The 27,428-nt window shown below is 41.8% G+C and overlaps 1 protein-coding gene across 8 annotated transcripts in view; it reads left to right on the forward strand.

The window, feature by feature from the left end:
- ANKS1B (ankyrin repeat and sterile alpha motif domain containing 1B) overlaps positions 1-27,428 on the forward strand; it is a 756,551-nt gene that overhangs the window by 92,148 nt on the left and 636,975 nt on the right. For all 8 annotated transcript variants that reach the window (XM_030548477.1, XM_030548479.1, XM_030548473.1 and 5 more), the window contains exon 2: positions 22,466-22,546. In XM_030548477.1, coding sequence (XP_030404337.1) covers positions 22,466-22,546 — 81 coding nt within the window. The remainder of the gene's footprint in view (positions 1-22,465; positions 22,547-27,428) is intronic.

Genomic DNA, 27,428 nt, shown 5'->3' on the forward strand with positions numbered 1-27,428 from the left:
ATTCCTGAATTAAGGTACACTGGTCTAACAGAGTTCAGAACCAGACTGAAAATATTTCCAACAACTTTTGTCCAGAATTCCATTCATTAGTTTTAATTCTATCTCAAGTACTAAATTAGAAACACCAAGTTTTCTTTTCTTTTCTCCTCCTGCCCCCTTACCTTGCTTGCCATTTTCCCAAGCAGAACATTTCTGGATTTAAAAAAATACTTATCAATACGTAAGCTTTCTAATTTGTTGACTTGTAAAACACAGCTCAAAATGGAATACAGTTCTTACATTGCTGATGTTCTAAATTCAGATTTGTCATGTAGGCAAAAAGAAAAAAACCCAGCTTCTGCAGCAGTGTACTATACATTTTTTAGACTGCAGAGTTTAACCTTCATGCAGATAGGGACAACAGATTCTTGATTGACCAATCATATACTGCAGCTGTCTTTTGCCTTATATAAGTCTATTTTGCTTGCAAGTAAGAATGACAGCTCTGATTGATTTTAGGCTATGTCACCTGAACTAGCAAAATGTTTACAAAATTTTTTGTCAATTTCAATAGATTTGCAAGTGTGTGTAAGTATTTCTTTTTAAGGTGGCTACATGAGAGCTAGTAGATATCTGTTGTTTCTTTCTGATTTAATTGAGATTGCTTTCCATTTTCTAATGGGATATCAGTCATTTTACCATCTTTGAAGTTGCAACATCATTAAGAGAGAATATTCACAGCAGAAAGTTTCCTGAATATTGTAAGCCATTTAAACCTATCTAGCTGATTTTTTTTGTATTCTGTAAACAGATCTTAAGCAATTTAGACATAAAATTTAAATACAGTGATGTTCTTCTATAATGAAGGCTTTTTTTTTTACTGAATAATTAGGATCTCTAAATTTAGGGATTATTGGTGGTATGCTCCACAAAGAACATTTTTGAGATTTTCAGGAAGATTGATGTACATAGAAAAGAGCAAACATTTTTTGAACAATAGTCCTGAATTCTGAAAAGAAGCACAACAGTTATGGCAGGAAGATTCTGTGAATATTAACAAGGTTATTTTGTAGATAAATTAGATTAGAATGATCTGGCTAAACTGGGCTACCTTTTTTTCCTAAAGCTATTTTTCACCAAAAAATGCACATTCAGGTTGACCGAAATATTGTTTGAATTCATATCAAATTCACTGAATTGTTTCAGTAGAAAAAAAATTAGAAAAATCCTAAAAAGCCTAAATGTTTCATTTTGACATTTTCGCAACAAAACCTTTTAATTTTTCACTTTTTCCCCACTTACATTTTGAAATTTACTTAATTTTATTTTTAAGAAGTTTTACAAAAGCACAAAAATGAAGCATGTTGTTCAACTGAAACAACTTTTTTTTAATGATTTTTGAGAACAACTATCAAACTGAAAAATCAGTTATTCGCACAGCTCTAGATCTGGCCCTATTTGTTTAATTTGTCTCTCTACACCAGAGGTGGGCAAACGATGGCCCGCAGGCCACATCTGGCCCATGGGACCCTCCTGCCCAGCCCCGGAGCCCTCAGCCCCTCCCCTATTGTTCCCTCTCCCCCACAGCCTCAGCTCACTGCACCACTGGAGCAATGCTCTGGGCGGCTGGGCTGTGAGCTCCTGAGGCAGCGCAGCTGCAGGTCCACGGCTTGACACGGTGCTCTGTGCTGCGCAATGGCATGGCTGCCTGTCCTGGTGCTCTAGGCGGTGAGGCTGTAGTGCTGCCAGCCACCTGTACTCCAGGCAGCACGGTAAGGGGGCAGGGGAGTTCGGGGTGGTGGTCAGAGGGTGGGGGTGCGAATAAGGGTCAGGGTGGTCAGAGGGTGGGGAACATGGGGGCAGGGGTCCCTGGGGGGCAGTCAGGAATGAGAGGAGGGTTGGATGGGGCGGCAGGGGGCAGTCAGGGGCAGGGGTTCCAGGGGGCGGTCAGGGAGAAGGGGTGGTTGGATGGGGCAGAGGTCCCGGGGGGGGGCAGTCAGGAATGAGAGGAAGGGTTTGATGGGATGGCGGGTGGCAGTCAGGGGCAGGGGGTCCAGGGGCGGTCTGTGGACAGGGAGCGGAGGGGGAGTGGATGGGGCAAGAGTCTTGGGGCAAGCCATTAGGGGACAGGGAACAGGGGGGCTTGTATAGGGGGCATTGACCAGGCCACCCTTGGCTGTCTGGGGAGGCACAACCTCCCCTAACTGGCCCTCCATACAATTTTGGAAACCCAATGTGGCCCTCAGGTCAAAAAGTTTGCCCACCCCTGCTCTACACTCTTCTGTTCCTAATGAGTAGCTCAAGTAAGTATGTTGTGTGCTGGAGATCTCTATGGAAGCTGGGAGGAAGGCAGTATCTCCTGTGAGGGAATGGTTATTGTATCAGCATAATGATGGATCAACTGGCTCTGTCCTTCTTCTTTTCCTCCTCCAGGTTCCTGCTACATATTGGAATGAAGTAAATCCCACTGAACACAGATCCATGTTGGGAAAGGGATGCAGACCCTTGACCAGTGTCAGGTTATCATATGTATCCACTGCCCAGTGGATCTGGATAATTTTCTTTGGCATCAGGGACCTCCATGACCAAAGAAATGGGGAAGCAGGATTTGCCTTTTAACCATTACAGTAAGGGTGTCCAATTCTGTTCTCATTTACACCAGTAACTTAATTTACTTCAGTCAGTATACACCAGTATATCTGAAAGCAGAATTTGGCACAGGGAATATGTGGCCATATCAGAAACTATTTTTAATAAATCTTGGTAATATTTAAAACCCAAATATTCACAAAAATACAATGGGAGCTGCAGAACTTTATAAAAATCAAGCAATTTATTAAGTTAACACCTTAGGTTAAATTGTACTCTCTCTTACACCAATCAGGGCCGGCTCCAGGCACCAGCAAAGGAAGCAGGTGCTTGGGGTGGCCAATGGAGAGAGGCGGTACGTCTGGGTCTTCGGCGGCGGATCCCTCACTCCCTCTCGGAGGGAAGGACCTGCCGCCGAATTGCCACCAAAGAATGAAGCGGCATAGTAGAGCTGCCGCCTAAGTGCCGCTGATCACGGCTTGATCTTTTTTTTGGCATTGCTGCTTGGGGTGGCAAAAAAGCTAGAGCCAGCCCTGACACCAATATAAATTAACTGAGGAGTTACGCCGAAATCAATGTTCTAACAGAACAGTGTTTTGCCCCTTCCATCCAAATCCTGCAGTCCTTTCTCTGTCTTTACTCAGGCAAACTCCAATTGTCTTCTATGGGAGTTTTGTCCAGGTAAGCTCTGCAGGATTTAACCTATCTAACCATATCTCTATAAACAGAAAAAATAATCTACAAAACATATTCTTGCTGACTCTTTATGGCTTCATCATGGGCAGTATACACGTATGATTAAATTCATCCAGAACATTCACCCATTCAAGGTGCATCAAGAGAACAGTCCCTGGATCCGAGAGCTCAGAGTTCTTCTCAGTTGTGACAGGCTTTTACATAGGTTGCACAGGAAGGGGTTTGGTGGCTTCCTGCACAGACTCCACCTCAAACATAATCCCTGCATTAGGGTCACTTAGAAAATGATCTTTCACTTTTTAAAATACTTTGATAATTAGCATTTTTAGGATTCTATTAAACAGATTTTGTCTAACAATCAATCAGACATCCCTCATAAATAATATCACGGCTCAGTGATGTCCTCTGATGTCCCACCGTTAAACTACATATGACCAAGGATTGTAAAGAAATCCAGATTGGAGGAAAGTAGTAGATCAGGAGACTATTTTGTGACCTGGATTTGAATGATATCCTTAATCCAGTAATTTATTTGCAGACACATTTTTTTTGTTATTGTTACTGATATAGCTAGAAAACAGAAATCAAAACAGACTACACATGTGCCACACACAGAATTAGTATTAATTGGACCAATAATGACCTCCCTTAGAAAAATCCAGGCTGGGGAACAGCAAGAAATTGCTGCAGAATCTGTGAGATTCACCTCAATGAATTTCCCTCCCATTACCCATTCTACCCAGTGAAGGAAGGAAATTCTAACCTAGTAATAGTGTGGAGTATGTTCTAGAAATTATTCTAGTACTTAGGCTTGTAGAGAAATCCCATGATTGCAGCACAGAGAGATGGCCACTTTCAAGTGGTCTCTTTCACCACCAGTAGCACAACCTTTGGTTACTGGCTTTCCTACGTCCTGCCTCTGTGTAAAATTATCACTGCAAACAACATTATTTCTCGGGTTGATTTTAAAGCCCAGATCAGCAAGCTTTGCTTTTCCTTTCTTAGTATAGATTGAGTGAGGCATCTGACTCAATATTTGCTAATAGAAAGGCTGTGATATTGCAATCAATACTTTGCTCCAGTTATTTCTTTTACTTACTGCCTGCAGGATTTCACTGAAAAATGTTCCAAAAAGAGGAAAATAAAGCATAATATCAACAGGGACAAAGTATTAACTCTGAAGGACTATCCCTCCCCAAGTGCACAACTGCTGTCTGAGCTTTCCCTAGGGAGGGTCAGCACTTACAAGGTAGCTGGTTGGGAATTTCTGATCAAACTTTTTTTTTTTACACAAAATGCTGCATCACTGAAACCAAAATAGTTTATGAAACAGGATTGATTTCAACTAATTTTTCTACTCGAAAAACTTTGGGGAAAGAAAATTTGAAATTGTTGAAATGTCCTGGCTTAACATTTTCAAAACAAAAATTCTGAGTTTTTCATTTAGAATTTCTATGAAATGTAGGCTAAAAAAAGTCTAAAAGGGGGGGAAAAGTTGAAATCGATATGAAATGTGTCAAAACTATTAAAACAAAATGTTTCAATTGACCCAAACTAAAATTTTTTTGGTTTGTCGATTCCCAATTTTTTTTGAGATTGTGACTTTTTGTCTGATTCAGGACACAAAATTTTATCAAAATCTCAAAAATTCTTGTGGGATGGGAAACCTTCCTACCATGCCCACTTTGCACAGTACCACACTCAGTGTAGTGCTTAAAGCAGAGGTGGGAAAACTACAGCACACGGGTCACATACGGCCCACAGGACCCTCCTGCCCAGCCCCTGAGCTCCTGGCCCAGGAAGCTAGCCCCTGGCCCCTCCCCTGCTGTTCCCCCTTCCCCACAGCCTCAGCTCACTATGCCGCCGGCACAATGCTCTGGGTGGCAGGGCTGCGAGTTCCTGGGGCAGCGCAGCTGCAGAGCCTGGCCTGACATGGTGCTCTGTGCTCCACAGTGCATGGCTGTAGCGCCGCCAGCCACCGGTGCTCCAGGCAACCTGGTAAGGGGGTGGGGGAGTTGGATAGAGGGCAGAGGAGTTCAGGGTGGTGGTCAGGTGGTGGGGATGCAGATAGAGGTTGGGGTGGTCAGAGGGCGGGAAATGGGTTGATTGGGGGCAGGGGTCCGGGGAGGGGCAGTCAGGAAGGAGGGAGGGGTTGGATGGGGGTGGGGGGCAGTCAGGGGACAGGGAGAGGGGATGGTTGGATGGGACAAGTGACCAGGGGGACAATGAGGAATGAAAGGAGGTGTTGGATGAGGCGGCGGGAGGCAGTCAGGGGCGGGGGTTCCGGGGGCTGTCAGAGGACAGCGGGGGTGGTGGTTGGGTCTGGGGGCCCGGGAGGGGACTCGTCAGGGAACAGGGGAGTTGGATGGGACAGGAGTCGGGGGGGCCCTGAGGGGTCAAGAAGCAGGGAGGGCTGGATAGGGGGTGGCAGCCTCCCCTAACCGGCCCTCCATACAATTTCTGAAACCCGATGTGGCCTCAGGCCAAAAAGTTTGCCCTCCCCTGGCTTAAAGGCATCATATAACTTGAAAGTAAGAAAGAACTTTAAAAAATGTAAAACCATAAAGTAATAATAAAAGCCTTACTTTAGATTTCATAGGTGACAACAATATCACAACAAGAGGCTCGAGTGGTGTCTCAGTTTCAAAGAGTCTCTTTGTCAGTCTATATTTTGGTTTGATGATATCTATTGAAATAAGAAAAACTTCTAACATTTGTCTTTTGGACTGTTTTCTCAGTTTTCAGTTATGGTTATTTTTGATTCATTTGTCTTTTTAACACTGTATATGTGTTTGCAGTAGCCCTTTACAATATTTCAGTGAAGATTAAAAATAAAAAGGATATTTTCTGCCTTTGTCAGTTCAAAACTTCTAGTTGAGCTTGCTCATAAAGAATCACTCTATGCTTTTCTTTTTTTTTGGTCTCTTTGCATGCACAACTTTTGAATACTCTGCATTGTGTATAAAAACATGTTTATTGGACTATATTGTATATGAAAATTGTAGCTTGTCCAATTTCATTCACTAATAGCATTCATTAAAGCTTTTAAACCTACTTTCTTGGGAAGCAATTTGAAAAAACACCTCTAAAATTAAATGAAGTAGTCAAATTATATAGAGATCTATGAGAAAAAGAAAGAAACTAACTATTTTTATGAAGAATAATAAATTTTATTTAATATTGGATTCCTCAAAGCTGGCACTGAAGGAGGAACTCTAAAAAGTTTAAAAGACATTTAAACTTTTTGAGCACTTTATTTGGTAACAATTCATAAAAAGAAACCTTGAAAACACTCATATATATAATGGACTAGAAATTGAAAAAGTGATACATTAAAATAATTGTGGATAGGGTGACTAGATGTCCTGTTTTTAAAGGGATAGTCCCATATTTAAACTCTCCTGCAGGTGACCTGACTTTTGCTTGTCTCCCCCCATCAGTACTGGTTGGTCCAGCTGCTGGCTGGATCCCTGTTCCCTAGCCACTCTCCCATCAGCGGGCAGTCCAGTGGCCTGGACTCCCAGTCCAGTGGGTGTGCAAGTCCAGTGGCTGTGCAAGGCTAGTGCCGCAGTGAAGATGCAGCGCGCAGGGCCAGCTGCTCCCCCTGCTGGTCTGTCAGCGTAGTCCCTGCTGCATGCTGGCTCTCAGCCAGCAGGGCCCCACTCCCTGTCCCATTTCTGGCTGGCACTGGCTGTTCGTTGCGAGCTGCAGTGGCCAGTGAGTCCGGGCAGGCGCCAGGCAGCGTCCAGTTACGTGTCACCTCTGTTGCCAACCCATCAGCCCTTTATGGGCTCCTGTTCTCACTGTCCTCTCCCTGCTTTGCCCCTTCACTACCCCAGCCCCTCTGGTCCTCCATATCCCTACTGCTGGGGCTCGTCCCGCTCCCACCGCTCAGTGGAAAAGCAGCCCCTGGTCAGAGCACTCAACTGACCAGCAGCCTGGCCAGCAGGCTCCTTCCTTTCCCCACTTCCACTGGGCAGGCACCCTGGGAAAGACCAAGACAACTCCAGCTCGGGGCGCTGGCCATGATGTGCTGAGACCTGCATGTGCCAAAGCCCTGCACAGCTCTGGCACCGGGAAGCTAAGCTGTGGAGTGGCGGGAGGGAGGGGTAGCAATTTCCAGCCTGTTCACGCCCCAAACCTGCAGGCTCCACAGCAGACCTCGGGGCAAGAGCTTACCACTCTCTTCACCCTCCACCCTGGGTCCTGGCCCCAGGGAACATGGGGCTGCTCTGTCCTGTAGGCACCCTTCCCTACTGAGCCGCCTCTCTGGATAGTTCGCTGAAGCCCTTGCAGTCAGGTTCCCTGGGCCCTGGTGAACAATGCATTCTTAGAGATTAACCCCTTCCTGCCCACACTGTGGCCAGGGGTGACATGAGGCAGCTGACTTACGTTGGTGGCCAGCAGTGACCTGGAGGTGTTAGCTGCCTTTTGAAACTGTGTAGGCAAGAAGGAACAAGCTGCTTCCAGCCACGGGTCGGGGTGGGAAGAGAAAAGAAGAGGTGAGCTCTGCAAAGACACGGGCCAGGTCATCCCTTGCTCCACTCCTCCCCTGTAACTGGAATCAGTTCCTGTCCCTTCCCTCCGTACAGTGCCAAAAGGCTGTTGCTGGCCACATTCTGGTGTGAATCCTGGCATATATCTGGAGTAATGTGACTCTGCATGCTCCCCACGTGTTGCCTCGGGAAGATGTGGCACCAGGTGCCAGGAGAGATGGGTCTGTCCTGGGGGCCCAGGCAGGCATGGAGGGTGGAGAGCGCTGGGTAGGGAGAGTCGGGTTGGTTGTTTGGTCAAAACTCTGTATGAGAGAAGTGTATGGGAGTGTGTGTGTGTCACCTTTCCCCATGTGTGTGTGTGGGGGAGAGGGGTGTGTGTCATCCCTCCCCGTGTGAACCCTAAAGCCTTAAAGACTAACAGATTTATTTGGGCATAAGCTTTTGTGGGTAAAAAACCCACTTCTTCATATGCATGGAGTGAAAATTACAGACGCAGGCATAAATATACTGACACATGAAGAGAAGGGAGTTACCTTACAAGTGGAGAACCAGTGTTGACAGGGCCAATTCAATGAAGGTGGATGAGGTGTCAATACAAAGAAAGGGAAAATTGCTTTTGTAGTAAGCCAGCCACTCCCAGTCCCTATTCAAGCCCAAATTAATGGTATTAAATTTGCAAATGAATTGTAGCTCTGCAGTTTCTCTTTGAAGTTTTTTTGTTGAAGTATGGCTACTTTTAAATCTGTTGTAGAATGTCCAGGGACATTGAAGTGTTCTACTGTTTTGAATGTAACCATTCCTGATGTCTGATTTGTGTCCATTTACTCTTTTATGTAGAGACTTTCCAGTCTGGCCAATGTACATGGCAGAGGAGCATTGCTGGCACATGATGGCATATATCACATTAGTAGATGTGCCGGTGAATGATCACCTGATGCTGTGGCTCATGTGGTTGGGTCCTCTGATGGTGTTGCTAGAGTAGATATGGGGACAGAGTAGGCAATGGGGTTTGTTACAGAGATTGGTTCCTGGGTTACTGTTTCTGTGGTGTGGTGTGTAGTTGCTGGTGAGTGTTTGCTTCATGTTGTGGGGCTGTCGGGAGGCAGGCCAGTCCTTACTTACAAAGGTCTGTGAGAGTGCGGGATCGTTTTCCAGGATAGATTTTAGATCGTTGATGATGTGCTGGAGAGGTGTTAGCTGGGGGCCATACATGATGACAAGTAGTGTTCTGTTATGTTCCTTGTTGGGCCTGTCCTGTGGTAGGTGAATTCTGGGTACCCATCTCGCTCTGTCAGGTGGGTATTATAGTTTTAAGAATGCTTGATAAAGATAAGAAGGTAAATAAAAAGAAGCCAACTATGCAGTATTTCTTTTTAATGGGGGTTCAGTCAACTTGATGTTAATTTGAACATTTGTACTGCATAGTTCTGATTGATTGCCATTGAACTCGCTTGAATATGAGTAATTATACTCATTAGTATAGTAATTATACACAGGTTTCCCGCATTCAGCATAGGGAAATATGGTCATCTTAATTGTGGAGCATGTGGTATCTATGTATCAAATAAAAGAGGGATAGGAGCTAGTGGACATTTCATCACAGTGAGACAAAATTATGGTTTTGCATTTTAATAATTTGATGGTGTGTATAACATGCAGAAAGGTCCATATTTTCAAAAGTGCTCTTCAAATCGTGTGCACATTCTTGTGTGTACCCAACTTGTGTGGCTGCAAATATGAAATGAGCATGTGCAAATCAGAAATTTTTGGAGGCACATAACTACGCACTCATGTGACCCTAACTTGGGTCTGCACATCAGGTGTATGCAAAAGTGAATATACACATTTGAAAATATGGGTCATAATTCTAGCAATAAAAGAAATCCATGTGTCTTTTGTCCTGTGAAAAAATGGACAAATGAAGGGCCTTAACCTTCTCCCATTGAAGCTGATGGGGTTTTTGACAGTAGCAGCAGGATGAGGTCTAGGGTTGAAATTCACTAGTTCCATGTCTCTCTGCACCACCTTATCCCTCCATTTAAGGTCTTAATTGGGACTCAAGGAGCAGCCTCAGCAGATACTACAGTATTAGGGGTTAGGGACACATGAGGCACAACCGGAGCCATCCCTGCCACATAATAAACTCAGACCCAGTAATGTGCAGGGGCACTGACACATGAAGTGCCACCTTCCTCTTCCTAGCCATGTGGGTCAAAGAAGAAAGTAATTCCATGGAGGAACTAGATCCAGGGACCAGAGAAACTTAACCTGGCAAGAGCAATCTAGTGAGCAATCTCAGCAGGGACTACTGACTACCGATGTTGTCGCTGGACTGCTTTCTACAGCATTTACTCTGAACATTCTTATTCCTGTGCTGATTGCCTGTTTGCTCCAGCTACCTCACAGTCTTTTCACCTCAGCCTCACTCCACCCGTCCTCCATGCTCCCCTCTTTCCTTCCTTCCCTCCCTCTTCTCTTCTGCGTTAGTCCACTTACAACCTCTGTATTCTAGGTTTCCTCTCCCTTCCTTTGTCCTTCTGTTTACCTAATTCTCTCCTAACAAAACCCCAGCCAAAAGAATTATAAAATAAAACAACCTGCTATCAAGCTTTCTGCCTCCCCTAAAAAACCCCCAGCAACATGGAACTAACATGATTTTTGCAAATCTTTTCTCTGTAATTCTGCTTATCTCTTTATATCCTTTTCTTTTACCTTTTGTGTAGTCTATTTAGATTGTAAATATTTGGTGGCATGGACTATCCATAATTCTGTTTGTACAGTGCCTAACTCAGTGGGGGTTCATAGGCTTTACAGTAAATGATAATTAATAAAGTGGTGCATAGGTCTTTGTTTGGGTCCTTTCCACAAGGGTGAATGAAGTGACTGCCTCTAAAGAACAAATAAAAGCAGTGAAAAAACTGCTATTCACTGTGGGCTAACCAATTTCTTTCATACGTTTATCTCCAGTATGACCTATACAATGTATTCATAGTTGGAAGTACATTGGATTTGATTTGACTGTAACTCATAAAGGAAGTGAGCAACTTGGTGAGAATAGTGAGTTAGTAAGAGTGTAAGTCAGGTGTCGGCAACCTTTCAGAAGTGGTATGCCGAATCTTCATTTATTCACTCTAATTTGTTTCGTGTGCCAGTCATACATTTTAACATTTTTATAAGTCTATAGTACATAACTAAACTATTGTTGTATGTAAACTAAATAAGGCTTTTAAAATGTTTAAGAAGCTTCATTTAAAATTAAATTAAAATGCAGAGCTCCCCGAACTGGTGACCAGGACCTGGGCAGTGTGAGTGCCACTGAAAATCAGCTTGTGTGCCACCTTTGGCACCCATGCCATAGGTTGCCTACCCCTGGTGTAAGTCATGTGTCAGTAAAATGCTGCAAACATCAACATACCCATGTGAAACCCAGAGGACTGGTTGTGATCATGATTTTCAAGCTGTCACAACATCTTTCAGTGAAACTGTGAAAGCTTTAGCAGTCAACTGAGAATGAAACATGGTGAAAGACACAGCTTGAATTCCAGTTCCATTCTACTCTTATAAAATGACAGTCTCTGAAATATTTGGACATTGTGAAGATTAGATTAGTGCCAGAGCTGAGAATGCCAACTTGCAAACTGTTATGATATTGAAGAATATGGGCACTTTCATTATTTTACACTCATCTCTGAAAATTCATTTACTGTCCACATTTTAATATTACCTCTTTCCCTGCAAGTGTAGCTGTGCAACTGTAGGGCCTTATATGGACCTAGAACTCTCTTGAATGCTAGCTGGAAGGTCCAGCTAACATGAGAGAGGACATATCTTATTGTTGTCATGATCCCCTGCACACTAAGGGGAAGTGTACAGTGGTTTTTTTTGTTTGTTTTTTTGGTGTAAATTCATAGATTATAAAACCAGAAGAGACTGTTATGGTAATCTAGTCTACCTGCTGGAAAACACAGGCTTCTCTGAATTAATTTCCATTTGAATTAGAGCATATCTTTTAGAAAAAACATCCAATCATAAATTAAAATTTTCTAATAATTAAGAATCTACCAGAACATTTGGTAAGTTGTTCCAATATTTAATTACACTCACTGTTAAAATTCTGTACTTTATTTTATTGTAGTCTAAATTTGTCTAACTTCAACTGTCAACAATTATTTCTTGTCTTCCTGATTGAAGACCCCTCTATTATCAAATTTCTGTTCTTATGTAGGAATGTATAGATTGTGATCAAGTCATTGCTTAACTTTCTCTTTGATAAGATACATAGATTGAGCTCCTTGGGTCTTTGTCATTAAGGCATGTTTTCCAGTCCTTTAATCTTCTCAAGACACTTCTCTGAACCTTTATCAGTTTTTCAACATCCTTCTTGAAGTGTGGACACCAGAAATGGACACTGTTTTACAATAGCAGTTGTACTGGTGCCAAATATACAGGTAATATAACCTCTGTACTCTTACTCAATATAACCCTGTTTATACATCCAAGGATCCCATTAGACTTTTTGGCTATTACATCACACGGAGAGCTCATGATCAGCTGCTGATTATCCACCATGACCCACAAGTCTTTTTCAGAGATACTGCTTCCCAGAATAGTCTCTCATCCTGAAAGTATGTCCTGCATTCTTTATTTCTAGATGTCTGACTTCACATTTGGCCTTGTTGACAATACAATGTAAGAATATAAACAGAATAATTCCCTCTCAACCACATTTAGTCATTTTGTTCTTCACAGGAACTCTCTGCTCAGCCATCCAGTTCTCCAAATGCACCTCATAGTTTAAGGGAAAATTTTTGCCCGTTCTACAAATAGTAGCTAAAAATTGTAGTACTATGCACCACAACCATAACTGTCCCCCTAGGAATGCCAGCCTTTCATCATTGTGTTCACCAAACTACTCACTCCCAGCACACCAAACTACTACCAAAGCACCTACAACTACTAGAGTTGGGAGAAGTTAGTATAGTTAAGAGGTTTCTGTTGAGGGGACAGATTCAAGCTGTGATGTATAGTCTGTACTGTATGGTGGGTTGTGGTAATGGTAATTACGCCTGGTAGAATTCTACAGCACTGCACCTGCACAGAATTTATGTTCCCCACAGATTTCTTTGCTTCCCTGCAGAAAAATGACTTTCTGATGGGGAAGCAAAGGGAAGACACAAGAGTGGTAATACGGCCCTCCCCAGCAGTATGTTTTGGATGTGCAGGACAGCTGGCAGAGATGTAAATCACTGTGGGGCAGGGGGCGGGACTGGGGAAGACCCAACTGGTGCCTCCTGTCCTGCGCCGGCTCATCTGCTATTCCCATCTGGGGAGGACAGGACTTTCTCTTGCCTTGGCTGCACAGCATCCGGGGCTGTGTCAGAACCACCCCTAGATTTCTCCCTTGGATGTAGGAAGCTGCCCCTCCCTGCACTTCCTGCATCTATCACTCCTAAGCTGCAGGGGGAGGGATTACTGTACAGGGAGCTGCTCCTCCATACACCCAACCCCCATGCATCCAGATCCCCTCATACCCAGACCCTCCCGCAAAGCCTCAGTCCCACCACACCCAGAACTCCTCCTGACAAGCCTCACTCCCACTGTACCTGGACCACCCCAACGAGCCACCTGCACCCTGATCCCTACCCTAATGAGTCCCAACCCTGGATTCCCACCCCACTGAGCGCTATTTTGCAGCATCTGGAGTACCCCGCTGAGCTCCCCAAACTGACACCCACCTCCCAAGCTTTATCCCTCCACACTCATACCCCACCTGCTGAGCCCCAACCACCTTCACCTGGACCCCCCTGCAGAGTCCCATTACCATTGCACCCAGAACTCCACAACAATCTCTTGTGCATCCAGAATCCCCCACTGAGCTGCCCACACCCAGAATCCCCCATACAGAACCCTCTCAACCCACACCTGGATTCCCCCACACAAAGCCCCTCCACACTTGGATCCCTCCTTGCTGAGCCTGCATCCCCACATCTGGTGCACCTGGCACAGAGGGGCAGGCCCCCCTGTGGGGTGTTTCTGGAGCAGGACCAGTCCTTGCAGTGTGTCACGGTTGTGTGCAGCCTCACCGCTGAGTCCGTGTCCTGGGTGGGAGCTGCACAGTGATCTCCCATCTCTGTACAGCCAGTGCTCTGTGCTCTCCAATGCCATGATAGAGCCTGCACATTTATTTGAGAAATAAAATTTACAGAATTTTGCAGAATTTTAAAATCCTGTGTGCAGAATTTTTAATTTTTTATGCAGAATTTATAATTTTTTGGCACAGAATGCCATCAGGAGTATGGCAAGGTGCAGACCTGTGTGTGGAGGAGTATAGAGTATAGTGTTATGTGGCTTAACTTCTAATTTCCTTGCTTTTGTGTTAGGTATGTTGCATGTGTAGCGACACTTACTTCACAATGAAGATTTTCTGGTGTATTAATATATACAGGATTTGTGATATGGCTCAGTTAAAATGGTTAAATCAGCTTTAACTTTTGGAATTTCCTATCTCGAATGCTTTTCTTGCAACTTTAACATTCTAGAAATGCAAGGTTGTTGGGTTTTGGTGGTGGTGTTCATTTTAATTTAATTTATTCAGCCTTAAAAAAAGGTTTTTTGGTTAATATTTTACATCTGCTTGAAAAGATCAATTCTGTTTACACTAAGAGTAAATGCCATCAAAAGTCTTCATATTTCTGCCAATGCAGTTGAAGCAGCACAAGAAACAAAATTAAGTTCCTTTTTGTTTCTCTTCAGGAAATAGTTAATAGGAGAAATTCATTGTTGGATTCAATTACACAGTTTTTATTCAGCATCAATTAAAGCTTTACTTCCTTGAAAAAAGTAAAGTCTGCAAAAAGGACATTTGCTTCTTAAAATAAAACTACAATTTCATTATATTTTAAAAGTACTAGGACAGGCTCAATAAATTTCATAAAACTCACTCTTAAATTAGTTAACAGCAAGATTTTCCAGACTTTACTAATGTTTATAAAACCCTGTGAAAAATTTCTATTTGCTAAATGCACAGAAGAAATTTGGACTAGCAAGTTTGAATAGTATTAAATACAAACACAAAGACTCATTCTTCTATCAAGGAATATTCTTTCCTGGAGACTGAGTGGTAACTTGATTTGTTTCACATTCCCTTTAGAGACAAAAGGTTGTCTTCCATAAGACATAAGCTATTAAATGCTTCTCATATATAGGTATCCACTGGTTTTGTCACTATTCATAGGTTAGACTTGCTAATTTCACAAGGAAGGCAATTTATGCTCCTCCCCTTCCTTCTTTGAAATAGGATTTCCTCTGCTTGACTGCTGCAGCACTGCTGTCCTGCACCATTTACTCCAACTCTGAGAACAGCTTTAAACTAACTACTGGACACACCAAAGAGCTTTAGAGTGTGAGAATTTCCACTCACAGACTGCTGGAAACATCAAATGAATTAGATTTTCAGTAATTGGAGCCTTTTGACCTTCCTTTTAGGGCATCCTGAAGATCCTCTGTGCTGAATCAGCACTAATTCTGGCCCCCTCAGTATCTATGTGTGTCAGTGCCGTACAGCCTAAGCTAGCCTGTCATGTCACCACACTTCCCTTGGGCTTCCTTCAGCAACATAGCAGAGTGATCTGACCAATAGCAAGAGCTGGCCTGCACTAGTAGAATACATTCTTTCTGGCTCCCTCCAACAGTGTGGCTCTACTCAACCCACCATGTTATCACATCTTCCACAGGCTTTGTACAGGAGTATAGCAAAAGTAGTGTAGCCATCGCACTAGCTTACCTGTGCTAGTGGACCTTCTGTATTCCCACAAGTTCCATAAATTTTGGGTCTGTGAGTGTGTCGATGCAGCCTAACCCAGCCTGCCATTTAACCACTCCTTTCACTGGCTTTTCTCAGCAGCAAAGCAAATCAATCTAGCCCATACCACCAGCATGCCTGTACCAGCAGACATCCAAATAGCTGGAATGTTCAGGAAAAGGTAAAGGTAAAATTTTCCCCTTCAAGGTTCCTGCCTGTGTGTGTCATGGCAGTTTAGCCTAGGTTTCCACATTATTGGTTGTACTGAGAGTGATCCCAAAAGCAGTACAGAAGAGAGGTCTAATAATATCTCATGCCGCCATCATGCCAGTGGACAATACAAATGGCTTTAAAATCCTGAAGCACTAGGTCAGTATTAAGGGAGAAAAGTGGCCTGATATGACATGGTTGTAAAGCCACTATAGCATGCCTCTCTGTGCAAGGGAAGGTTTCCAAACACCAGTGCTACTGCCCAACAATTCTAGTCTCTCAGTCTTAACCTCCCCTTTGTCAGAGGATGTTCCTCTCTTAGTTCAAAGTGTGCACAGATTGTGTTAGCATCAAACTGCTGTAGATGTAGAGGAGTTTAACTTCTCATTAGAATGTTAGTCAAGACAAAGACCCCAAGGATTATTAATATCTTGTCCTTGAAGAGCCTTCCACCCATGAGGAAGGAGACGTAGGCGTTTCTCCCAAATATTTCATGCCTTCTGCAACTAGTCAAAAATCCTATGGGAAACATGAAGGCCAATAGGCTTGAATCCAAGCTAATTCCTTTTAGAAAGATAATTCTATTTTTAAGAGAACCTTTAATCAAAAGGGGAAGGAATCTATTGCAGATTATTTTAACTGCTGCATTACTTTCAATATTGCTTTTCAGAAGACCAAAGATAAATAAATCAATAAATGACAGCATTTGGAATGAACTGGTTCAGATGTAACCATTTTCCTTTTTTCCCAGAAGTGATCCTGACAGGGGAAGGAAGAGAAAATATATATTTCAGAGATGCCATCCCTCCCTCATTTTCCACAATCCTTGGTGTTGCTCAATAACTGCCCTATGTGGACCCTGCTGGACTATGTTAACATGCTCTAGGTACATCGCAGATGCCTCCAAGGTCCACAGGGGGCAGTTAGAGCACAACATGCATCCTGTGGCTAGTAAAACCAGCAGCCCAAGCCACACTGACAATTGCCACAGCTTGCTTCCTGTCAGACCCTCACTGTGCAGTCTGCAGGAGAGGAGAAGCCAGAGGGGCAGGAGGAGGCAGTGGCAGAGGAGAAAAGTGGGAACATGAGAGATGAGGAAGAAGAGGATTAGGATCATCCCAGGAAAATGGCCAAGGCCCAGGACTGGCCAAAGTAATTAAGGTCTTTCGGTGGCATAGGAGAGGGGCTTCCAAGGGCCGATCCTCTCCTCCATTTTTGGAGGTGGGGGTCAAAGGCACAATGGGGGAGGGAGCCCAGACCTGCCCTCCCAGCAACATACAGAGAGGGGAGGGGAGAGGAGCGGAGAGAAATCCTGGTTTCTCTAGGGACAAGGGAAGTGAGAGAGGAGGGGACTGGGGCAGAGAGGTCCTGGTTTCTGCAGGGGAAAAGAAGGAGAGAAGAAGGGGGGGAGAGAGAGAGGTCCAAGCCACCTCCCTAATTCCTCCCTAATTTTTTTCTTAAACAGCCCTAAAAGTTTCAGAGCAAGGTTGGCATCTCTGACATCTACAGTATGAATAATTTACTGCTGAAAATGTATTTAAAGAAAGAGTCTTTCCACATGACCTAATATAGTGGTTCTCAAACTTATTTGATCGTGTCCCCCTTCGTTGTACCTGTAGTCATTTACATCCCCACCCCACTGCTGACACACAAGTACATAACAGCCAGCCAGGTCTGAAGGCAGAGTGGGGAGTGGTGGTGGCTCTCTGGGCACCCAACTCTGAAGGCAGTGCCACCAGCAGCAGCAGCAGCAGCACAGAAGTAAGGGTAGCAATACCATACCATGCCACCCTTACTTCTCTGCTGCTGCTGGCGCTGGTGCTGCCTTCAGAGTTTGGCGCCCAGCCAGCAGCTGCTGTTCTCTGGTCTCCCAGCTCTGAAGGCACTTGGAGAGAGAGAGAAAGAGAGAGCAAGAGATGTTCTGAGACCTGACTTGAAAACCTGACCTTTTCAATCCAAAACCAGACTTTCTGATACAATTTCATTTCACAAAAATGTTTGAAAGGTTTTGTTTCAATTCCATTCCAGAACAAAAAATATGTAACCTTGACATCATTGCAAAATGGAATTATTGTCCTCTGGTCAACTGTACTTTTGAAAACTTTAGCTATGGCCCATGGTACACAATCTGGCCTTAACAATATAGGCCCTGATCCTACAAACAAGCATGTGCTTTACTTTAAGTGTGTGAATAGTCCTATTGACATCCATAGTTTTGTATTTAAAGTACATAGTTTGTACAATAGTTATGGATTTCAAGTACTTAAAATACATATGTACTTAAATATAAGGACATGTTTAAGTGTTTTCAGAATAAAGGCTTTAATAATAATTCTAGATTTAGCTGTATTTTGAATATGTTCTTTCAGTGTTGTATAAAAAAACTAAAAACAGTAAAATATTAAATACTATATTCATAGCTGTAAAAATATAGTTACTAATCATCCTCCACCCTTTTAAGGATATATTTGGCCTAATGAATGTGTTGATTTCAGAGAAGAGAAATTAAATTTGTTTTTAAATTATTCCATCATTCATCAGTTGTCTCTAAAGCAAAGTAATAAGCAATGAAAGAGAACTTTTAGGGAAAGTAATAAAGCAAAAAAGCGGAAAAGTTAATATCCCTCGAACAACTATTTATTGAATTGACACCATAAAAATAAGGAATCAAATAGGTTGAGATGAAAACAATTTTTGGTCCGGTCTTTTCTACATAGCATTGAATTCGAAATACTCCCTCTTTTTTCTATTGAATGGCAACAATTTTTGTTCTTTGATTTGTCTGGAGACTAAGCCTAAGTACAGTCATCAGTGACAAATTAGTGGATATGTCATCTTTAGAAGAAAGGAATTAGCATCTAATAATGTTTATTTTGTCAATTTTTTAATATGCCAAAATTCCTTTCAATTCTTTCTTCTTCAGAAAGCTGAAATTAACTATTTTAATTTAAGGCTCCAGAGAGAAAGGTGACTCTTATAGCTGCAAGTTGCTCTCATGACATATTGAGTAACATTTTCAAAGCGGCTGGAGTTCCTATTATTGGACACACAGTGAGAATCTCTGGGTAAAAAGAATAGACATAGTGCTTTGTATGTATTATGTTAGAACATAGGAAAATTGAAATACACCTTTATAATTCTTGAAAGACACCAAGAAATAGATTTTGCTTCATAATAACTTCCAAGAAGACATTTAAAGCCTGAACCTGCAAGGGGCTGTGTGTCCTCAATTCCTATTGATTTCAGTGGGAGGTGAAGTATTTAGCATAGAATCAAACTGTCCATAATGTATGGTGCCATTTATACAGAATGGCTATAATATTCTTCTTGGAAAAATACAATTATTTATAATTTGGAACTAACTAATCATTCAGGCACAAATACTGAAAAAAGACTGAAATATGGAAATAGATAATCTCTAGTCAACAAATACAGACCTTAATATAAGAGTATTTTAAAAAAATATCTTAGACACATCTAGCCATTTCTACAGCCATGTCTGGTGAATTTGATCATCGCAAATGCAGAATTTGTTTTTTTAACTGAATTGCTTCAGACCATTTTCTTTGAAAACACAGCACATAATTCCCTAAGGAAATAAAGCAAGACTATTGTTTGTCTATGAAGGCTGAAAATTATGTTCATACTTAATATGAACCAGGACAGCTGCTTAAGTTTCATAATTCCATGCACTGAAAGTTAAAACATTAATTTTTGAAAAATCTGTATTGTATAAAGTAATATAATACTAAATGCTTCCATAATTTAAAGGGACATAGTTTGAAATTTAATCAATTAAAAATGAATTGAAAGTACTTTCAGGTACTGCATTGATTTTTGTAGTTTTACAATCATATTTTCTTACTTTAAAAAAAGTCCCCACCCCATATTGTTTTGTGAATAACAGGTAATCAACAGGGAAACTAACTGTAAAGGACAAATAATGAAGCTGACTATACACAAATTACTGTCAAATGCACAAAGTTAGCATGCTGAATAAATAGAGAAAACATTTTTTACTGATTTTTTGGTTATATAATCGTAGGGGTTATTTGTAAAAACAAGAAGTACATATAGCAGGCAGAGTGTGATTTTTAAATTGACAGTCTCTCTTTAAAGGAGGTTATTGGCAACAACTAATCTCACACTAGTATAAATTAGGAGTAACTGAACTGAAGTCAACAAAGTTATACTGGTGAAAAACTGGTGTATATGAAATCACAGTGTATCTCAATATATTCAGTAGAGAATTCCAAGTAACAGAACCTTATTACTGGAAGAAGAGATCTAACTGGAATTACAGAATAATCATTAATCATTAAGAATTGCCCTACATGAAGTTCAAGATTGCTATAAAATGAACATATGCAAAATGATTTTTGTAAATAAATATGTCATCAGTATGTCACTTTCCACATACAAGGCATTTCATAGACTCATAGACTCATAGATTCTAGGACTGGAAGGGACCTCGAGAGGTCATTGAGTCCAGTCCCCTGCCCTCATGGCAGGACCAAATACTGTCTAGACCATCCCTAATAGATATTTATCTAACCTACTCTTAAATATCTCCAGAGATGGAGATTCCAGAACTTCCGTAGGCAATCTATTCCAGTGTTTAACTACCCTGAAAGTTAGGAACTTTTTCCTAATGTCCAACCTAAATCCCCCTTGCTGTAGTTTAAGCCCATTGCTTCTTGTTTTATCATTGGAGGCTAAGGTGAACAAGTTTTCTCCCTCCTCCTGATGACACCCTTTTAGATACCTGAAAACTGCTATCATGTCCCCTCTCAGTCTTCTCTTTTCCAAACTAAACAAACCCAATTCCTTCAGCCTTCCTTCATAGGTCATGTTCTCAAGACCTTTAATCATTCTTGTTGCTCTTCTCTGGACCCTCTCCAATTTCTCCACATCTTTCTTGAAATGCGGTGCCCAGAACTGGACACAATGCTCCAGTTGAGGCCTAACCAGCGCAGAGTAAAGCGGAAGAATGACTTCTCATGTCTTGTTTACAACACACCTGTTAATGCATCCCAGAATCACATTTGCTTTTTTTGCAACAGTATCACACTGTTGACTCATATTAAGCTTGTGGACCACTATGACCCCTAGATCTCTTTCTGCCATACTCCTTCCTATGGAGTCTCTTCCCATTCTGTATGTGTGAAACTGATTGTTCCTTCCTAAGTGGAGCACTTTGCATTTATCTTTATTGAACTTCATCCTGTTTACCTCAGACCATTTCTCCAATTTGTCCAGATCATTTTGAATTTTGACCCTGTCCTCCAAAGCAGTTGCAATCCCTCCCAGTTTGGTATCGTCCGCAAACTTAATAAGCGTACTTTCTATGCCAACATCTAAATCATTGATGAAGATATTAAACAGAGCCGGTCCCAAAACAGACCCCTGCGGAACCCCACTTGTTATACCTTTCCAGCAGGATTGGGAGCCATAAATAACTACTCTCTGAGTACGGTTATCCAGCCAGTTATGCACCCACCTTATAGTAGCCCCATCTAAATTGTACTTTCCTAGTTTATCTATAAGAATATCATGCGAGACCGTATCAAATGCCTACTAAAGTCTAGGTATATCACATCCACCGCTTCTCCCTTATCCACAAGGCTCATTATCCTATCAAAGAATGCTATCAGATTAGTTTGACACGATGTGTTCTTTACAAATCCATGCTGGCTATTCCCTATCACTTTACCACCTTCCAAGTGTTTGCAGATGATTTCTTTAATTACTTGCTCCATTATCTTCCCTGGCACAGAAGTTAAACTAACTGGTCTGTAGTTTCCTGGGTTGTTTTTATTTCCCTTTTTATAGATGGGCACTATATTTGCCCTTTTCCAGTCTTCTGGAATCTCCCCCGTCTCCCATGATTTCCCAAAGATTATAGCTAGAGGCTCAGATACCTTCTCTATTAACTACTTGAGTATTCTAGGATGCATTTCATCAGGCCCTGGTGACTTGCAGGCATCTAACTTTTCTAAGTGATTTTTTACTTGCTCTTTTTTTATTTTATCTTCTAAACCTACCCTCTTCCCGTAAGCATTCACTATATTGGACATTCCTTCAGACTTCTCAGTGAAGACCGAAACAAAGAAGTCATTAAGCATCTCTGCCATTTCCAAGTCTCCCGTTACTATTTCCCCCTCCTCACTGAGCAGTGGACCTACCCTGTCCTTGGTTTTCCTCTTGCTTCTAATGTATTGATAAAAAGTCTTCTTGTTTCCCTTTATTCCCATAGCTAGTTTCAGCTCATTTTGTGCCTTTGCCTTTCTAATCTAGCCTCTGCATTCCTGTGTTATTTGCCTATATTCGTCCTTTGTAATCTGACCTAGTTTCCATTTTTTATATGACACCTTTTTATTTTGTAGGTCACGCAAGATCTCGTGGTTAAGCCATGGTGGTCTTTTGCCACATTTTCTATCTTTCCTAACCATCGGAATAGCTTGCTTTTGGGCCCTTAATAGCGTCCCTTTGAAAAACTGCCAACTCTCCTCAGTTGTTTTCCCCCTCAGTCTTGATTCCCATGGGACCTTACCTAGATAATTTGCCTAGATATCTGATAAATTAGCCACTTACATTACAGAAATCTTTACATTCATATTATAATTTCACCTATTTTCAAACATTTTTGTTTGCCATTACAAACAATAACTTTACAATTGTGTTTTATTTGCAGCATCTGGCGAGGCCCAAATATAAACTGTGCAGACAGTTCGGGTTACACTGCTTTACACCATGCAGCTTTAAATGGACACAAGTAAGTGCCACGTGCCCAATATTTATGACCATATTTCTCTGGGTAAACTTAAAGCTTGTAGCATAACACTGACTTCTTTGAGTATTGTCGCTATAGGTTTCATTTCAGCTGTTCCTGTATCCGATGTGACTTTGATCAGAAAATTTTGGTAGCAGTGCCCAGTGTTCCCTCTAATTTTTCCCACACATGTGCGGAATGAATTTTTTTATGTGCACCAATATGGAGGTGAAGTGTGACGGAAAGGAGAGGTAATCAACTCCCAACCAACTTGCCCCCTGGATTTCCCATGGCTTAGGTCAGTCTGACCATCTTGGAGGACTTCCCTGGGGGTGGGAATTTTGTGGAGGAACAGAGGAACCACCCTATACTTAGAGAAAAGGAGGCATTATCAATTAAGTGGGCCATGGATTCCCTCAGGTATTTCCTGCTGGGCAGTCCTTGATCATTGATCATGTTCCTCTATGCTGGCTCCATACTATGAAAGATCTGAACCCACATATAATATGGTGGTGTCTCATGTTACAGCCCAACGGCATCAGACTGCAACATCAGGTGGGAAAGGACCACACTAGAGTCAATTTTTTTTTCTGTGGGAAATAGGAGATGGAGGTGACCTGCCTGGAGACTGTCCTTACAACTTGAGGAGTGGGATATGTGATCTGGCATGCCTTCACTCTATTGAGGAGGAAGCTAACAAGCTCTTCAAAGAAGGAAGCCAATGAGCTGTTCTGGGTCCAGGCAGTACTAACCAGGCACACCTTCAGGGCTTGCTTGGCCTTAAAAATAGAGAAACCTGCCACAGAAAGGGGTGACAACTCAGGGAAGACTCAGAGACTGCTGGTTCTTCTTTGAGTGATTGTTCATGTCCATTCCATTGTAGGTGCGTGTTCTTGCCACATGCATTGGTGCTGGAAGTTTTTTCCCTCAGTGGTATCTGTAGCTACCAAAAGGAGGAGGGGTGTCTAAGGATGGACTCTAACCCTGATTAGCACAATAAAAAGCCTGCCAACAAGCTGGGCTCTGAAAGGTGAATGAGAAACTGCCCAAGAGACTGAGCACTCTTTTTTCCCATTTTCCTTTCTTTACTTTGATCCAACCCATCCTTGGGTGGGGGAGGGAAAGACCTTTATTTTGTCCGGCTATACTCTTGTATACCCCAAGCAAGGGAAGGACTCTGAGTGCCAGAGAAGGGAAGCAACCCAAACCGTGGTCTGGTGGGAACTCAAGGGGTCTCCACCCATCACAGGGACAAGTGTAAGACTTCCTAAAGACAGGCGTTCTGCTCTGCCGACAGGACTCATTCAGTAACAGCCTCTAGACTTGTTAGAAGTATGGGGAGCTGTAGCGAGTACCCACAAGTGGTATCTGGCCGGGAGAAGAATGTCAGGCAGCACTGGAGGGGACAGACACAAGGGGTTTTTGCCAAAGGCCCAATGATGCCATTTCTCTAATATTACTATGGCTAAGGGATCGGCAACCTTTCAGAAGTGGTGTGCTGAGTCTTCATTTATTCACTCTAATTTAAGGTTTCGCATGCCAGTAATACATTTTAACATTTTTAGAAGGTCTCTTTCTATAAGTCTATAATATATGACTAAACTATTGTTGTATGTAAAGTAAATAAGGTTTTTAAAATGTTTAAGAAGCTTCATTTAAAATTAAATTAAAATGCAAAACCACCCAGACCAGTGGCCAGGACTGGGCAGTGTAAGTGCCACTGAAAATCAGCTTGCGTGCAGCCTTCGGCAAGCGTGCCATAAGTTGTCTACCCCTGCTATAGATCATATACATGTTACAGTCCATAAGTGCTAATTTTATTTCTAAATTAACAGACACAAGAAAATAATGCTAAGGTCAGTATTGTGAATCCTCCACGTTTCACTCCTGGAGTTAGGTTCAGAATAGTCAGTTACTGTCATTTATCTCTCTGGAATTAGCCCAAAGTAATGAATGTAGTCCACTAAACTTTGAAAAAACAGAAACATCATGGACCTTTTCCTATGATTTATTCCTTGTGCAACTGAGTATTCCCAGTAGTCAGAAGACCAAGGTTTAGCTTGCAAAAACTGCCCAGTTTTTTTAGTGTAGCTGTGACTATTTCAGAAAATATGGGAGTATTGAACACAAACCATTGCTTTGCTATTTTAAAAAGTGAAAATCTTAGCAGAAGCATAAATGTTGATATGATATGCAGAACCAGCCATAGAAGTCAGGCTAATCATAATAACCTATTAGCATTCTCCAATATAAGGAGAGTATGATGCCTCTTTATGTCTATTTACATTATCTATTTAGTTAGTGTTTTCATACATTACACTATTTTTTCTTTCAGAGGTTAGGATATTATTTTCAAACACAGTAATTGTTAACCTAACTCTACTTCCATTGAAGTCAAAGGCAGGTTTAGACAGGATTTTTTGAAAGTTGATATAGACATAAGGCACAATCCTATGGGGTATAAGTACCTCCTGACAGTTGCAGAGCATCCTCAACTCCGACTGACTTCAAAATCAATTCTGAGCATGCTCATTGTAATTTGGTAAGAGTTAGGAATACCTAATGAAGCCTTAATCTCCCCATGACCACTCTGAGAGATCACAATGTACATTTATGCTGCCTATTTTGACAGGCAAAAGAACAGCTGCTTCCTTGAGCAAAGGGATGAGCAAAGCAGGAGCGTCTGCTGGGAAAATTTATATGAGGGAAATTGTAAATATAATGCTGGTACACACAGGTTTCAAAATTGTCCAAAAACACTGCCTGTCTTATCATCAGGGACAGAAAACAAAACAAGAGTGCTTTTTTTCTGAAGATCCTGTGATTGGGTATCTGCATTTTTGTTACATTCAGTAGTATTTTCCAAATATCCAGCTTTTACTATTTTTTCAAAAAAGGAAATATTTCTTTGTGTTTGTAACAAAAGAGCTGTCACAATGTAAACCTGTTAAAAATAGTCTCAAGCCAAACAAAAAACAACAATCTGCTAGTGTGGAAATTAACTCTTCCCCCTTCCCATTCACCTCAATACATTTTTTTGAGAATTTCACATGTAAATGAAAACAATTTACAGTAAAATTAAACAAAGACAATGTCCTTTTCCCCTTTTAATTTTAAATAGCAAAATAAATGAAATGACAAAAGGTACATTTCTCTTAAACTCCTTTAAAGCTATTTTTTAGCTTTAGTCCATGACCTCTGATTCTTGTGTTCTATCAACACAGCTTTAATCCTATCGGTTTCATGGCATCCACAGTACATACTCTTCAAATGAGCTGTTAGAAAGACATCCATTCTTTATCTTTTTGATAGATGTCTATAGTAAGTTAAGGTTACCTTGGCACTCTTTGAAAGAGTAGACGATAACAAACAATCTTGAACATCAAAGTCTATTTTAGTAAAAGAAGAAATGTTGGCCAGGACATAGAGGTTGTTTACCACCAAATGCTTAATATGCTATGTTAGACCTCACAATAACTGTCCTATCAGTAGCAAACTCAGTGCTTTGTAAAGTGCTGTGGGAGACCTAGAGCATGAAAAATGCCTTCAATTCAAATTCAGAACTATTCTAATTACTCTTTTTTACCAGTTCATTCTATCATTTCTATCATTGTTCTATTCTGTACCTTTTATATCTCACCAATGATCTTTTTTTACTGCCAGTGTTCATCGTGTATCGCAGCCTACTAGTAGTCTAATAAGTTATTCAGGGGATGATATAATACATTCCTTTAAGATGTCATTTATGGCCATTCAGTATTTCTATTGTACGTCCTTATTTTCTATTTGAAATCATTCTTGGTTATGTTTGTTATCACTCCCAGGTCTTTTTATTGCTTAGTGTTCAGTTAAAAGTATACTCTTTAGGAAACTTTTACCTCCCTAGACTTCATTAATTTGTATCCACCCAAACTGCAACTTCTGAGCTATCCATGCTCATAAACACTATAGCTTTCCCTGAATTCTGATTTCATTGTTCTACATCATTTGCTGGTTCATCTGATTTGGAGAAAACAAAAGTATAAAATATGTTTTTATTTACTACTACATCTTAGTTGTATTTTGATTAAAATATTTTGTTTATAGAATAAATATTGAACCTAATCCCAATTGCTGCAGTACTCCATTCATCTTCTATGTTTTTAAACTTTTTACTAGTACAGTATGCTACCCTTTAAACAGCGTATTATATTGTCTCAATCGAGTGACTCTACTGTTATCCTGAAGCACAACTCCTTGGTTAACTAAGGGTATGTCTACACTACGGGATTATTCCGATTTTACATAAACCAGTTTTGTAAAACAGATTGTATAAAGTCGAGTGCACGCGGCCACACTAAGCACATTAATTCGGTGGTGTGCGTCCATGGTCCGAGGCTAGCATCGATTTCTGGAGCATTGCACTGTGGGTAGCTATCCCATAGCTATCCCGTAGTTCCCGCAGTCTCCCCCGCCCATTGGAATTCTGGGTTGAGATCCCAGTGCATGATGGTGCAAAAACAGTGTCGTGGGTGATTCTGGGTAAATGTCATCACTCATTCCTTCCTCCATGAAAACAACGGCAGACAATCATTTCGTGCCCTTTTTCCCTGGATTGCCCTGTCAGATGCCATAGCATGGCAACCATGGAGCCCATTTTGCCTCTTGTCCCTGTCACCGTATGTGTACTGGATGCCGCTGACAGAGGGGGTACTGCAGTGCTACCCAGCAGCATTCATTTGCCTTTGCAAGATAGCAGAGACGGTTATCAGTCGTTCTGTACCGTCTGCTGCTGTCATGGGTGCTCCTGGCTGGCCTTCGCTGAGGTCAGCCGGGGGCGCAAAGACAAAAATGAGAATGACTCCCCGGGTCATTCCCTCCTTTATGTTGTATCTAAAAATAGAGT

This window comes from Gopherus evgoodei, chromosome 1, assembly GCF_007399415.2.
Source record: "Gopherus evgoodei ecotype Sinaloan lineage chromosome 1, rGopEvg1_v1.p, whole genome shotgun sequence".
NCBI classification, from domain to species: domain Eukaryota; kingdom Metazoa; phylum Chordata; order Testudines; family Testudinidae; genus Gopherus; species Gopherus evgoodei.